The sequence below is a fragment of the Chrysochloris asiatica genome, unplaced genomic scaffold, assembly GCF_000296735.1.
Source record: "Chrysochloris asiatica unplaced genomic scaffold, ChrAsi1.0 scaffold00028, whole genome shotgun sequence".
Lineage (NCBI taxonomy): Eukaryota > Metazoa > Chordata > Mammalia > Afrosoricida > Chrysochloridae > Chrysochloris > Chrysochloris asiatica.
The window spans coordinates 8,521,213-8,537,925 of NW_006408546.1; the positions used below are offsets into that span (position 1 = coordinate 8,521,213).

General features: G+C 42.0%; 1 protein-coding gene across 1 annotated transcript in view; it reads left to right on the plus strand.

Annotated features, from left to right (window-relative positions):
* Window positions 1-16,713, plus strand: part of LOC102832831 (serotransferrin-like) — a 68,715-nt gene that overhangs the window by 16,639 nt on the left and 35,363 nt on the right. Inside the window, 7 exon segments of the mRNA XM_006840033.1 lie at window positions 1,447-1,624; window positions 5,938-6,083; window positions 7,580-7,670; window positions 8,181-8,213; window positions 10,317-10,472; window positions 11,933-12,068; window positions 15,290-15,354. Coding sequence (XP_006840096.1) covers window positions 1,447-1,624; window positions 5,938-6,083; window positions 7,580-7,670; window positions 8,181-8,213; window positions 10,317-10,472; window positions 11,933-12,068; window positions 15,290-15,354 — 805 coding nt within the window.

Genomic DNA, 16,713 nt, shown 5'->3' on the forward strand with positions numbered 1-16,713 from the left:
CATTCTGCCAGCATCTTCTCCTACCTTCTCTTACCCAGACTCATCAGGGCACAAATGTTGTTTGGTGGGAGCTTACAAAAACTATGGCTAGAAGAAACATTAAATAATTCACCACACCACAACCTGCTTCTCTAAAAGTATTGGCAGGTATTCCTCACAGAGCAACAGACAGCCTTACCCAGGATTACCATCAAGTAGGCCCCTACTTTTTGGACCACAGTGATATATGAAGAAACTCCTTCTTGCTCTATTATATTCCCTTCCATTTAAACGGGCTTTCATGGCCAAGTATAAACACTGGCTCCCCCACAAAGCCCTCCAAAACAGTTTATCTCCTGATTTCCGTCAGCCTGATGGCCAGATGAGCTGCACACCCCTAAACCAGGGTACTGCTTGACCTGAGCCAGTGTTGTCTTGAGTAGGCCTCCCATCTGTCCATCAAGAGTTTAAGTGGCAGCTACTTAGTGCCAGCCTGTGAAGGAGATACATATCTTTTTTTTTAGGGGGGGGGGCAGGCAATAACTTTAATCACAACAGCAATTTACAGACACACACACTCATAAGAGGGCTTCAAAAACTTCAAAAAGAAAAATTCCATTATCTTTTTTTATTTTCTTTCTATCATAAATCATTTCATTGCCATGATTACAATCCCCTCCATGCATCATCAAACAACCAAAGGGTACACCCTGCAAGCCTGCTCCCCGGTCATCAGCACACAGCCCCTCTCCCTCTCTGGGTCTAAAGTCCCCAGCCGCTCCATCTCTCCATGTTATCCTCTCCGCCACCATCTCTGGCATCACTGCTTCTCTGGGTAGGGTCCCACACTCCACTCTTCACCCTTGGTGGTCCCAGGGACCTCCGCTCCTAGATTGCAAAGTTAATCACTCCCCTCCTTGTTACAAAACATCTACCTTTACATTTCCAACCCTCACAGTCAGTCCTGATAGTAATTATTCACTACTGTAGTACAAGAGACCTATCCCCATCTCCTTTCATCGGCCTGGCCCAGACAGATTGTATACTACTCAGTGAAGATTCTACCTTCCTCCGTGCACTCTGGGTCTAGGCTCCCTCTTGAAAGCTTGTAAGCCAGTCACTTCTTGCTTTTGAAGCCCACCCCCCTGCATTTTGGGTAGCCAATGTCCAAGTTGCCCATCCCTGTCTACCCTGAATGAAATACACACCTAAATCTTCAAGCACTCTTAACTCAGTCAAGGAGACAAGGAAGGAAGCACTTTCAGGGAAATGGGATGTGGCTTGGGTCTAGGATGGGTGAGTGTAGAGAAAGCCAGTGTGGACAAGAAAGTGGCTGACTACCTTCTCTCCTAGAACTGTAAACAAGTTTCACAGTTTCTCATTTTGTTTTCAGCTTTTTCCTATGTCTCATTTTTCTGTCTCCCTTGTTCATTGTTGCTATTCACCATTTTGTTTTACTACAAACAGAAGCAGTATGGCAAAGACAAGAAAGAAGGGTTCCAACTCTTCAGCTCCCCTCATGGGAAAAATCTGATGTTCAAGGACTCTGCTGAAGGCTTTCTACAAGTACCCTCTGGGATGGATACCTGGACATACCTGGGATATAACTATGTCAATATCCTTCGCAATATAAAGGAAGGCAAATGTAAGTATTCGGAAACTACCTGGTGACCACAGGAGCTTGCAAAACTTAGTCAAGGTGGGGACCAGTGACAAAATCTTTCCAGGTTTCTGAACACCTAACCTGACATGTCCTTATCTGGTCTGCCTGTGCAGCCCAATGATAGACAATTCTAAATGGTATTCATTATTATGAGATGGGTCTTTAAAAAGGACTTTTAAGAAAAATGATACTTAAAATTAATTGGAAGAAGCCTTGGTAGCATAGTGGATTATGAGTTGGGCTGCTACCTACAAGGTCAGCCAGCAGTTAAATCTACCAGTCGCTCCATGGGAGAAAGATGATGCTTTCTGCTCCCTCAAAGATTTACAGCCTCAGAAACTCTGTTGTTGTTAGGTGCCATTGAATTGGTACCGACTCATAGTACAACAGAACTAAACACTGCCCGATCCTGTACCGACCTCACAGTCGTTGCTACGTTTGAGTCCATTGTTGTCACCACATGCCACCTAGGTTAATGGGGGGTCTTCCTCTTTTCCACTGACCCTCCACTTTACCAAGCATGATGTCCCTCTCCAGGAACTGGCCCTCCTGACAATATGTCTGAAGTATAAGAGATGAAGTCTGGCCATCCTGGCTCCTAAAGAGCACTCTGGCTATACTTCTTCCAACATAGACTTATTTGTTCTTTTGGCAGTCTATGGTACTTTTAATATTCTCCTCCAACACCTTAACTCAAATGCATCAATTCTTCAATAGTCTTCCTTACTCATTGTCCAACTTTCACATGCATATAATGTTATTGAAAATCCCACGGCTTGGGTCAGGCACACTTCGGTCATCATGCTTACATCTTTGCTCTTCAACACTTTAAAGAGGTCCTGTGTAGCAGATTTGTCTAATGCAATACATCATTTGATTCTTGAATGCTGCTTCCATGATTGTAGATGGTTGATCCAAGCAAAATGAAGTCTTTGGCAACTTCAATCTTTTCTCCATTTATCTTGATGTTATTTATTGGTCTAGTGGTGAGGATTTTTGTTTTCTTTATGTTGCGGTACAGCCCATAGCAAAGGCTGTGGTCTTTGATCTTCATCAGTATTTGAAGTTCTCCTGGCTTTCAGGAAGCAAGATTGTATCATCTGCGTATCACAGGTTGTTTATGAGTCTTCTCCCAATCCTGATGCCACATTCTTCTTCATATAATCCATGTTCTCAGTTTATTTGTTCAATATAGTGATTGAATAAGTGTAGTTAAAGAATGTAACCCTGGACACACCTTTCCTAATCTCAAACCATTCAGTGTTCCCTTTTTCTGTTCAAACAACTGCCTCTTGCTTGATGTACAGATTCCTCATGAGCACAATTAAGTGTTCTGGAAAACTTATTCTTCAAAATGTTGTCCCTAGGTTGTCATGATCCACACAATCTAAAGCCTTTGCATAGTCAATAAAGCACAGGTAATCATCTTTCTGCTATTCTCTGCTTTCAGCCAAGATCCATCTGACGTCAGCATGATATCCCTCATTCCACGTCCTCATCTAAATCTGGCTTGAAACTCTGGCAGTTCTCAGTTTTTAAATTATCTTAAGCAAAATTTTACTTGCATGCAATATTAATGATATTGTCTGATGATTTTCGTGCTCCATTGGGTCCCTCTCTTTGGAATGGATACAAATATGGATTTCTTCCAATTAGTTGGCAAGGAAGTTGTTTTCGAAATTTCTTGGCTTAGATGAGTGAGTGTCTCCAGTGCTGCGTTAGTTTGTTGAAAGATTTCAATTTGTATTCCGTCATTTCCTAGTGCCTTGTCTTTGCCAATGCCTTCAGTGCAAGTTGGACTTCTTTCAATGTCATTGACTCTTTACCATATGCTTCCTCTTGAAATGGTTGAACATCAACCTTTCCTTTTTGGTACAGTGACTCTGTATTCCTTCCATCTTTTTTTTTTTAATGTTTTCTGCATCATTCAATATTTTGTCCATTGTTGTTGTTAAGTCCCATAGAGTCGGGTCTGACTCATAGCAACTCTGTGTAGGGTTTCTGAGGAGCAGCTGGTGAGTTGGCACCACCAACCTTGCTATTTAAACTGACCTTGCAACCCAGTGTTTATCCTACAGCGTCACATAGCATCCTTTAGTTTTTCAAGTTGAGACTTGGGTTTTTACGTCAGTTCCTTCAGGTTAAGAAATGCTGAGCATGTTCTTACCTTTTGGTTTTCTAAGTCGCTGGTCTTGCAAAATTTCATCATGCTATCTCCAGTATCATTTTTATCTTCAAGGCCATATTTTCCAACAGCTGATCCTTCCTCTTTATTTCCAACCTGTACATTTGTTATGACCAGTAATCATCAATACATCTTGATTGATGTTTGATCGATTTCATGTTGAAGATGTATGGCTATTATCCTATCATGGACAGCATTGTACTTCAAGATAGATCTTGGAATGTTCTTTTAGATGATGAATGTGATGTCATTCCTCTTCAATTTGTCATCTTCCACATAGAAAGCCATGTGATTGTCAAATCCAAAATGGCCAATCTCAATCCATTTCAGTTTACTAATGCCTAGGACATCAATGTTTATGCATTCCATTTACTTTTTGACAACTTCCAGTTTTCTTAGATTTATACTTTGTACATTCCATGCTCTGATTATTAATGGGTGTTGAAAGCGGTTTCTCCTGATTTTGAGTTGTGCTTCATCAAGGTCCTGAAAGCTTTATTTCATTCTCATCATCACAGGCAACTGTACTTTGAGGAGGCAGCTCTTCCCCAGTCATATTTTGAGTGCCTTCCTATGTGAGGGGCTCATCTTTTAGCACTACAGCTGACAATATTCTCGTGCTCTTCATCATGTTCCAATGTCCAATATTCTGGTGCTATCTGACAGTGTTCCACTGCTGTTCATAACATTTTCAATGACTAAATATTTGGAAGTAGTCCATCTCTCCTTCTTCCTAACCTGTCTTTGTCTGGAAGCCCAGCTGAAAGCTGTCCACCGTGGATGACCCTGCTGGTATTTAAAAAACTGGTGGCATAGCTTCCAGAATCCCAGCAGCACAAAAGCCGCCACAGCACAACAAACGGTCACACAACAGATGGTGACAGAAATCCTATACAAGCTCTTTATGAGTTAGAACTGACTTCGCAGCATACAACCATCACCATCAAAATAAATTGAATTCATACCAACACTGTTTCCCTTGTATAGATCACTTTGTGAAGTTAATTATCCCCACTCAAAGAAATTAAAATGGGAGGAAATGGCCCTGTGCCACAAAGGGGAAGGTTGATTCCACTCTTGAATTTCTTTGAGCCACTGGGGTTTGTTTGATGGTTTATTTGTTCAAAGGACATTTATTGAACATCCGGCCCCTTGGTGCGCAAATGGTTAAATGTTCAACTACTAGCCAAAAGGTTGGTGGTTCACACCCACTCAGAGGTTTCTCAAAAGGCAGACCTGACAATCTGCTTCTGAAAAGTCATAGCCTTGAAAAGCCTGCACACCATTTGTTGTCTTGAGTCAGAACTGCCGTAATGACGACTAACAACAATCAGACACGGTGCTAGATGCTAAGCATACAGTGGTGAGAAAAACAAGATTCTACCAGAATGGAAACGTCTGACTAGTGGAAAGACACGTGCTTAATGAATAGTCAAATTACTGAGTGTCCAATTACAAAATGAGATCTACTCAGAAGCATGAACAGCCTGAGGATGCAAAACAAAGAAAAACCAGTTCTAGGCGTACAAGTAAGGGTTCCCTGAAGAAGCGACCCTTGAGTTGATACTGAATCATGAGCAGGTATCCATTTATTCAACAAATTATTTGTTAAGCTGACCATGTGTGAGGCACTGCCCTAAACAATGAAGACACACAGAGCCCTTGCTCTGTCTGCACTTCAGGGAAACAGACGATAAACAAGAAAAGAGCAGGTGGTTAAGTGCTAATTTTAAAAGAAGGAAAAACAAAATAAAATAACAACAACAAAAACCCAACAGCTTGAAGTGATAGAGTGCCCACAGACTGGGGAGGAAAATTGGCTTCTCAGGAGAAATCATTTTAAGTTAACTGTAAATGGTAAGAAACCAGTCAAGAGTTTGTGTCTTGATTTGCGTTCTAGGATGATACACTTCCTCAAGTGAGATCTTTGAGAGGGCTTCAGAAAGTTCATGGAAAAATGGAACTTAAAGATTCAGGGATTTTTCCACAAATTTTTATATTTGTTTAGAGTTGGAAAGTGCCAGCATTTGCTTCAAGACAGTAGCATTAATGACCACCAAGCAACTTGTGACATCTCTTCTGATCTCTGATTGTCTTTCTTATGCCGCAGGCCCTGAGAGTGAATGCAATCGGGTGAAATGGTGTGCAGTGAGCCACCATGAGAGGGCCAAGTGTGATGAATGGAGTGTTAACAGTGACGGAAAAATAGAGTGTGAGTCAGCAGAGACCACCGAAGACTGCATTGCCAAGATCAGGGTATGTCACTGCTGCCTGCTTGCCACCCCCCACCCCCAGGCTCAGCAAGTGGTCCAGGCAATGAGGTACAGAGCCTGGTTTCTAGGAACCTGGTCCTCAGTCATGAGGGCACAGCCCCACAGGCATCATGGGCCACCTTTGAACATGTCGCCTTCTAGGACTCCTTCAGAGCTCATTTCCCTCATGGCTTAGTGTAAGATGTGGAGGTGATCTGAACAATGCTCTGCTTTGCAAAGGCTGGACCCTGGTGTGGGTATGCCTAAGAGGTAGCCTAGACAGTTTGTTAAGGACCCATGGTGATTTTTAAAGCACCTACAAGTTTTGTTGGTGAAAAATGTATTTCAAGTTCGCTTTTGGAGAATTTTCAAAACCCTGAATAATATGAGGGGATTCAAAAATTCTTGGGAAAGTTCCATCATCGTTTAATTACATTTTTCCACAAACTTTTTGAAGCCCCATCATATAAAGAACAAAAAACTTTACTTGTTAGCTGATCCTTTTTTATTGGGATCATACTATAGAGATATAATCTAGTCAGCTTTCCCCAGATCATAAATCATTCTTAGAAAACACAATCTTTTAATGTTGTAGTCTGTTCCATAGTCTGGAGGTGTGGCAATTTGCTTATTCATTTCTCCATTGTTGCGCGTTGAGTTGGATTCTGTCGTTTTGTATTAAAAATCATTCATGTACATTTTAGCCCATTTTTACATGTACATTTATTTAGCTCAACTAGTTGTCAGCATATCTAAGTATTCCTGTATGGTGTATTCCTAAAAATTTGATTACTATGTCCAAGGGAATAGTATTTGGCATTTTTATTGAATCTAGTCTTGGTGTGGCTCTGTGGGCTAATGCGTTAGACTGCAAGTCATTTGAACTGCAAGGTTAGTGGTTCAAGCTCACCAGCTGCTCCTTGGAAACCCCATGCAGGGTTGCTATGGGTCGGAATCGACTCAACGGCACTTAACAACAAAAGCATCTCTGAAATTTAGAGCTTGTTAGGTGATCATATGGGTATATTTGATTCATTCACTGAGTACGTGTGTATACCAGCCGCTGAAATAAGCCTCAGTCAGTGTGCAGAGTGTGGGCTGAGCTCCAGTCAGGAGACACACTATTCCAGACACAGACTAGAGTCTCTGACTTTACCCTGTCTCTCTTTCACACAAATTGGATGTTAGTGTCAGAAGGGTGGCGTGGAATGGTCTCTGGCACAGAGTGTGCTGTGGGCCTTTGCTCTTGAATAAGCCAAGCATGTCACCTAGAGTTGATCATCAGTTCATGTTAGTTTGAGTGAAAGTGAAAGTACATCTATTAGGCTGGGTTGATTGATTATTTTTCGGGGATGGTAAATGAGGACAGTTTCAATATAAGCTACTGCTGTCCTCCTGGGCTTATATGATCTGTGATATTAAAGTTGCTTCAAACAAGAAGTTGGAAGGGCAAATGGGACAGGAAACAGCCTATTTTAATCTTTTGCTTTGTGTTTGCAGAAAGGAGAAGCAGATGCCATGAGCTTAGATGGAGGATTCATTTACACAGCTGGCAAGTGTGGTTTGGTCCCAGTCCTGGCAGAGAACTACAGTAAGTGGAGGGGAGCATCTCTCTGGGCCATGGAGGGAGGGGATGGGAAAATCACAACCTAATTCAGCAGCCATGCAGTCATGAGCATGCTCCCTGACTCAGCACCTGCTGCTTCACAGGCTGGGGACTCCACCGTCTCTTGTAGCCTTCAACCAATCAGGGATGGGGCCTCTCCACTTTTAAGCTCCTCTCTACTTGTGACCCCAACATAGAGTACAGTAGAGAGTCTCACCAGGTTTTCCTGCTTCCAAAGCTCATACATTTCCAATCACACCCTGGCAGGAATCAGATATAATTTGTGGCATCCAAGCAGGAAAACTGAAGTTCACATTTTCTGGCAAAATTTTATTGGGGAGCTGAAATGAATTTGCATAATCCAGAGCTTAGTCTTGGTGTCAGTTGGTGATCTAGAGATAGCTATTCTCCTGACTCTGTTTACTCTGACAAAGGCATGATTTTCAATTGACAAAAGAGTACTTAAGGGCTTCTTCATTTTATTTTCTACAGAAGACGGCAGCGATTGTATGACAAAGCCAGAGCAAGGTGAGTTGGGTCTGGGAACATCCCATTGTTGGGGAAGGAGTGAGGTACATTTAAATTTTGAATACAGGAAGATAGGCAATAGAAGAGATCCATTTTTAAATGCAAAGGAATCATGAGAGGATAGTAATTAATAATGATGATTACTTCTTTAGACTTGCCATGATTTCCACACTTAATGCTATGGTAGGTATTATCCTCTAAGGATGAGGTTCTGGTATGGTGCTGCAGGGTAAGCAGTGGACCACTAACTGCAAAGTAGGTAGTTCAAACCCACCAGCCGTTCCTTGGAAACCCTATATAGGGTTATTATGAGTTGGAACCAACTTGAAGGAACTCAACAATAACAAGGATGCATAAAGGAGCCCTGGTGGTATAGGAGATTAAACACTGGGCTATTAACTGAAAGATTGGCAGTTTGAACCCACCAGCAATGTCATGGAAGAAAGATGAGGCCATCTGTTCCTGTAAAGATTTACATTCTCAGAAACCTTACATAGCAGTTCTACTCGATCCTGTAGGGTACTATGAGTTGTAATAGACTGTGAATGACAGTGTGTAGTTAAGGATGTGTAAGTGATCCCTAGGGCGCTGAGAGATTATGAATTGTTTAAGATCATATAGTCAAGAAGCCAATCCAGGCTCTTCTCATGATCCCCGCTACCTTGTAACATAAGACCTGCACATTTTTCGATAAGACCTAGCACCAGCCAAGTAATCTTGTTTATTTGTGCCCTGCATGACTGAGGGGAGAGCCTCACATAAGCAGATGTCTATTGTTGTTAAGTGTCATCAAGTCTGTTTTGACTCATGACACTGTATAGCGTTTCCAAGGAGCAGCTGGTGGGTTTGAACTGCCAACCATACAGTTAACAGTCCAGTGCTTATCCTACAGCTCCACACCAGGACTCCAGGCAGATGTCTAAGAGTATGAAATTAGCCTGACCTCCCAGCCAAGGCCAACCTGGCTGCAACCAAGATTTGTGATGGGTGGATCAGGATGGGCAGGGGACCAGATCAGAAAGTGTTAAAATGAGCACTGATCTCCAGAGTCCCTGTGCTCAGGTCTCTGCAAGCCATGTATCACACAACATACAAGTCCATTGACACCACTTAGTCCAATCAAACTCTCCCAGACTCTCCCTATCGCTTCGGGAACCAAGCTCTTCAGCAGAATATAGAAAGGCCTGTTCTTCTTCCATAGATGAAAGGCATCTTCTTCTTTCTCCCTGCCTCTCTCTCTTTCTGTTGGAAACTGTTTCCTGGGCTAATTAAATGGAAAACTGAAACCATGGCTTGATGTCCCATCCCCTTTTAAGAATCAGCATGTATTTACTGCTGAAGATGGCAGCTGACTTGATCTTGACATCTCTATTTTCATATTTATATTGGTGCAAAGCTCTATTCTCCTTGTCAGAAAATATCCGATCCTCTTAATTCCCATAGCTTATTGATCTTTTATTATTTTTACTGACCAAATGGTTCAAACCCACCAGTCACTTCTCAGAAACCCTATACTCATAGGGTCGCTTGAGTTGGAACCAACTCAGTGGCACTTAGCAAGAACAACTTGGTGGTGGTGGCTGTGTGCCATGGAGTCGGTTCTGACTCATAGCGACCCTGTACAGGGTTTCCGAGGCTGTAAATCTTTACAGGAGCAGAAAGCCTCATCTTTCTCCCATGGAACAGCTGGTAGTTTAGAACTGCTGACCTTGTGGTTCGCAGCCTGATTCATAACCACTACGCTAGCAGAGCTCCTTAAGAACAACGTAATACATGTAAATTTATAAAATGTTAAGTTACATTTATTGTTCAGTATCAATTCCTTTGGTAGTCCACATTGGAGAGTGAATTGTTAGTTTATGCATAACTTTATGTATTCAGTGTCTTTATGCATTTGGAGAGAGGTTTACATATAAACAATTAAATTTTAGATAAATTTCTCCCTGGCAGAGTGTAGTCAGTAGTTGGACGGGTCCACTCAAAGACAGAATGAAGTATTCAGGATGTTTTTCTTTTCTAAGGAGATGGCAGGCTTAACTTAACAGGCTTAACATTCTGGAGGTGCCAGAGATATTAAAACTTTTTTGTCATCTTTCTTCTAAGGGTATCGTGCTGTGGCAGTAGTTAAGAAATCAAACCCAAGTATCAACTGGAAGTCTCTGAAAGGCAAGAAATCCTGCCACACTGCTGTGAGCAGGACTGCTGGCTGGAATGTCCCCATGGGCCTGATCTACAATGAGACCAAATCCTGTGAATTCGGTAAGAGAATCCTGGTAGGGAACTATGGTCAGGATTGTGGATAAGAGAGAGAATGCAATACGAGAGGTACAACATGGTCTGAGCCCTGAAGTAAACATGGAGGAAAAGAAACCTCATTGAAATATCAGAATAGGATGAGAAGTCTGGAGAGCTGGAGAGCTGAATCTGAATGACTCATTTTAGTTGCACATAATGACTTAAGCTCTAAAGTTTGCTTATTTGCTCTCATCTCTCATGAAAAAGACCAGAGTGAGCAGTTCAGGGCTGGTATGGCTATAAGAAACTCAGATTCTTCTCTTTCTGTTCCATTCTTAGCTGGTGGCTTCCATGTTCAAGTCACTTCATCATTGTCATCATATCAATGTTCTAGAAAGCCACAAAGACCAAGGACTAAGGGCACGTGGAAGTGTGCACCAGCTATGGTCACCCTTTTAAAGGAACTTTTCAGGAAGTAACCAAATTACCTCAAGTAACATGTTGCTCAGAAGTTAGACACACAGTATTTTATTTTGGAATATTTCTACCCCAAATGAAACTAGGTATTTGTTACTAAGGAAAAAAAGGGCCTAGGTACTGGGTAGACAGCTGACAATTCCTATGACTTAGTTTGTGTGATCCTCTGATCTTTTTAAGGGTCTCTCCTTGGCAGTCTCACCGAATCACTGCCCAACTCAGCCCTCCCTTCCTAGGGTGAAAATCTGTTTATTCTCAGTGACCTCTAACTATATCTTCCTGTGTGAGTTTATTTCTACAGCCTTGAAGCTATACATGCTAAATTCTCCACCGACAAGTCTCTTCCAAGGGTTCTGATTTACATTAGTTTCCTGAGTACTTCCTCTCTCCCACCTTAAAATGTGGGCAACCCTTTTAAAGGAAAGGATCTCTACAACCCATTAGGAAGCAGGAAGTCCCTGTGAGTATGGGGACTTGCAGACAGAGCAGGCCACTGGTGGGGCTGTTCTGTGACACCAGTTGGATATGAAGTGAAGTCTGGCTGGGGTGGACATTCAGAAAGCTCTGGCTCCCCACCAGCAGGGAAAGTAGTCCTGAGCTGAGAGAAAAATTCCCCATCCCTTCCTCAACTTTGGAGTTGTAGTCTTCTTCTAATGACTGGCAGGCTAAGGAGACACCTGAACTCAGGTGGCATCTTTTCAAGGAGTGATGTGGTTGATTTTCATCCCTTTTATGTCATTTTCATTTCATCTTTCTTTTGGTGAAACTGTGGTAACAGGATGCTCAAAGGAGTCCCCTCCACCATGATTGTAATGGTCACTGATTCCTTTTAATAGTATCAATTAAGTTTCCTTTTAATGCTCACAGCCTGGCAAGTCCTGAGTTGATGGCAGAAGGTCACAGAATGAATATGTTCTACCTCTCCTGAAACCTACAGCGTGGTTAGAAAAAGGTATTCAGATTCGCTCAGGCAGGAAGAGCTGAAATCCTGTTGTTTTTCTGCACAGATAAATTTTTCAGTGCAAGTTGTGCTCCTGGGTCTGACGTAGATTCCAAGCTCTGTTCTTTGTGTGCTGGTCCACAACCAAACAAGTGTGCTCCCAATAACAAGGAGATGTACTATGGGTACACAGGGGCATTCAGGTGAGTCTCTTAATTCTCATATCCCAGCCTGGATCAGATTGCTGTTTTGGGAACCAAGGCTGTCAGTCTTAACGTTCCTCACCCATTAGTGCTATATGTATTAGGGACCAGAGTTAGCCCCTAAATGCAGAGACATGTGTGGAGAGGCACCTAGCCTCTCCAGGACATAGCTGGCCCAATCTGGCTGTCACAAACAGTAGAGACAGGCATCATGGGTCAGTTCACAGGTTTTTAACAGGGGGCAGTTTACCCTTCAGAAGGCATTGGCAATATCTGGAAATGCTTTTAATTGCCACATGTTGGGGGTAAGAGTGCTACTGCCATTTCATGGGTTGTTGTTATAGTTAAGTGCTGTGGAGTCGGTTCTGACTCAGTGACCTTGTATAGGGTTTCTGAGGAGCAGCCGGTAGGCTTGAACTGCCAGCCTCCTCTAACACCACACTGCTAACCGTCCTACAATGTACAGAACAATCCCCCACAGCAGTTACTGGTGCAAAATGATACTAGTGTCAAGGTTAAGAAACCTTTTGTTGTTAGTTGCTGCCAGGTCAATTCTGACTCACAGAAATCCCAGGTACAGAGTAGAACGGTGCTATAGGGTGTTAAAGACTGTGACCTTTCAGAAGCAAATTACCAAATCTGTCTCTTATGGTACTTCTCGGTGAATTCACACCCTAACCTTCCAAGAGACCATCGAGCACTTAACCATTTAGTGCTTCCCAGGGACTTTTAGGAAACCCTAGTATGTATAGTTGAATAAACATTGGAGTCAGGGGTCAGGAATCAAGGCACCTGTGTGTCTTGGAACCAGATGCATCTGAAAATTCAGAGAAGTAAAGTACTTGATTTCTAAATTTCTAACTTAATTCTGTTTTAGGAACTGTTTATCATTTTTATAGACATCCCTGTGTACCTTATTGCTGCCTTATTATTTCTAACTATCCTTTTTAATTCAAGCTTTCTTTTACCTGGTAGTTCATGAGTCCATGAACTATACAGTGATGTAGAATTGTATTTGAATTTCTCACTCATGAAATGAAAAACAAAGTTTATCACAATTCTCCAGCTAAAGCCTCCTTGTAAACTAGAGTAAGTACAATTCCAATCCACAACTTTGCAGTTTTATCAGGTATCGTGTGGTGATTTCACAGAGATTTAAGGGTCTATTAAGGAACATAAAATGCAGTCCCCTTTACACCTCCACCTTTTTTTCTCTCTCGTGGTAACAGATACTTGGGAGGTATAGGTCAATATTGTTGCTGTTGTCAAGTGCAGTTGAGTCGGTTCCGACTCAAACTAACCCTGTATAAGGTTTCCGAGGAAGGACTAGTGAGTTTTGAACTTCCGATCCTTGCAGTTTAGATTGCCCTTTCAGTCCAGCACATTAACCTTCAGCACCACACCAGGACTCCTGGTGTTAATTTAAAAGACTCAAAATTTTGCTTACTTGAATATCTATAAAGCCTTCTCTTTCTAAGAAATGTCTTTTAAGACTTATCTGTCAAGTAAGACACATCAGATCAAACAGACTCCCATCTCTAAAGCAAATGGAAGGAAATAAAATAATGATTCAAAAAAAAAGATAACCAGCCTGCTCAGCTAACCACCCAGTGCCAGCTGTTGTTGAATCAGTTCTGACTCTTAGCAGCCCCATGTGTGTCAAAGTAGAAATGTGCTCCATAGGGTATTTTTCTTTTTATTGTGAATTGTGTGAGTTTACATGGGAGAACATCAGCTTTACATTCATCCTGTCATATTTCATTTCATTGCAACGATTACAGTCCCCTCCATGCTTCATTAAACAACCAAAGGGTACACCCTGCAAGCCTGCCCCCAGTCAGCACACAGCCCCTCTCCCTCCCTGATGCCAGAGTCACCAGCCGTTCCATCTTTCCATGTCATCGTCTCTGCCTCCATTTCTGGTGTCACTGCCTCTCTGTGTAGGGTCCTGCACTCCGCTCTTCTCACTTGATGGTCCCAGGGACTTCCACTCCTGGACTGTAAAATCAGTCACTCCTCTCCTTTTGTTACAAAACATCTACCTTCACATTTCTGACCCTCACAGTCAGTCCTGATAGCAGTTATTCACTATTGAACCACAAGAGTCTTATCCCCATCTCCTTTCATCAGCCCCATCCCAACAGATTGGTAACCAATCAGTGGAGATTCTACCTTCCCCCACCCCTCTGAATCTAGGCTCCCTTTTGAAAGCATGTAAGCCAGTCACTTCTTGCCTTTGTAAGCGTGTAAGCCAGTCACTTCTTGCCCCCATTTTGGATAGCTAATGTCCATAGGGTTTTCATTGGCGTATTTGGGGACATAGATTGCCAAGTCTGTCTTCTGAGGCACCTCTGAATGGATTTAAACCTTAAACCTTTCAGTCAACACTGAGTGTATTATCTGTTAATGCTACCCAGGGGCTTCCCTTCTTAGCTAGCTATACCTAAAATTCTCCACTAGCTGCAGAAAGGGGTAGGTTCTTTTCCTGAAGTGAGGGAGTTTAAAATCGACTGAAAGCGTCTGACTCAGCCTGAGTTTTGTGCAGACATTTAAGTATAGACAGAGCTTCCCATCCATTTTCATTGGATTGGAATATAGTGGTAATTACTTCTAACATCACACTGAACAGACTTTATCTTGTTATTATTTCTTTGTTCAGAAAATTTATTGGGGGTCTGGTAGTGCCTCTGAGCTATGTTTACAGTTTCAGTGACCACACCAGAGCTGTGTGGAGTGTGAATCAATAGAGCCAAGATTTGCCACACATTCTGGATTTTCTAAACACCAAATGCTCCATGAATGGTCAGATAAAGGATCTTGTGAATGAAAATTTGTGATCGTGTTTCTGTCATTTATGAAGGTTGAATAGACATATCCATCTTGTAAAAATCTGATGGAATTGAGTATCTCATTCACAATTCATATATGAACTGGGATGAGGGTATCACTTGACTGGAAAACAAACCCTCTACTCTCTATTTTGATGTTAAGAAAATGATGCCTCTCTGTTGTAAAAACTGCCAGAATTTAGGGTTTTGTATGTAGAGTTGAGATTGTGTAACTACATAGTAAATTGGAACCTTCCATTTCTCGGTGACACATAGAATGATTATTGCTGATATCAAATGGCTTGCCCTGAATTTGTAGGGTGGCCCTCATGAATAACAGATGTGCCTCTCTGACCCACTTTCTTCTCTCTCCTCCTGTCTGGAAATCTGCAGGTGTCTGGTTGAAGCGGGAGATGTAGCCTTTGTGAAGGATAAGACAGTTTTGCAGAATACAGACGGTATGTGTATCCGCTTCTCTTTCCCCATAAAATCTGAATTACTCAGAACCTGGACCTTAGGATCCCCTTATACTCAGAGATGCCTTCATGAAACTATTATGACTTCGATCAGGCTCCAAAATCCTAATTCTCAACCTGTTTGATTCAGCAAAGAAAGGTGCCTTCACCTGCATAGGCATGTTGATGTGGACCTTGGGGTTCACAGTGGCTCCGGGTCCTCTTCCATATGCACTTCTAAAGTCACAGGCATTTTGTACCCCTCCCACCTTAATACTTTACTGTGTATTTCCTAAGAACAAGGACATTCTCTTGCATACCAACAGTACAATGACCAACATCAGAAAGTTTCATTTCAACATTGATTTAATATTCATCACAGTCCAATTTCAAATTTTATCAGTTCTCCCAATAAGGTCCTTTATAGCTAGCTACTTTATATACTCTCTGACTCTGTCCACTGAGGCAGCCTAGAGACAATGGCACACCAGTAAGAATGAACACTGATATTTTGGTTTCTAAATACCATTCTCCACTAAAAGAAACCAAGACTTGGAAAAATAGCTGATTCCAGGGCTGGGGCAGTAAAAATATTAAATGAGCCTGGAATAGCATGTTGAAGTATTCAGGGAATTTTGAGGACATGTCAAAACCCACAGGAACCAATTTGAAGCATCTCCCACTGGCCATATTTGGTACATTTTGAGCATTAAAATAAATGGTATTTGTGGTCATAGATAATAACCCCTTGGATGAAATAAGAATTCATGAGTCCATACTCATTAAACAAATGAGAAAGCATTCTCCTCCTTATAGTAGAACGCTATAAGGAATGTAGACGGAATGACAAGGAACATCATAATTTGGCAACCAATGCGGTAATGATTGTCTAAGGCAAGAATCATCAATGGGTACTGAAGGTAGTTAGTGAAAGTTAGACAGTCATGACTCAAAACAAAACAAAACAAAACAAATTCAAAATATTGATAATAATGCACATTTCACACTTCACCTAGTTTTAGAACCAGTCACCTGTTCAAGTCCACCAATCATTCCACGGGAGAAAAACGTGGCAATCTGCTTCTGTACAATTACTGTTGTTGGTAGGTGCCTGGTCCTGTCCCAGTCTCACAGTTGTTCTGTTTGAGTCTGTTGTTGCAGCTACTGTGTCAGTCTACCTCATTGGGGGGCTTCCTCTTTTTCACTGACCCTGTGCTTACCAAGAATGCTGTCCTTCTGCAGAAACTGGCCCCTCCTAGCAACACATCCAAAGCACATGTGGCTGAAGCCTCACCATTGTCACTTCTAAGGAGCATTCTGAGTGTTCCTCTAAGACACATTGGTTTGTTTTTCTGGAAGGCT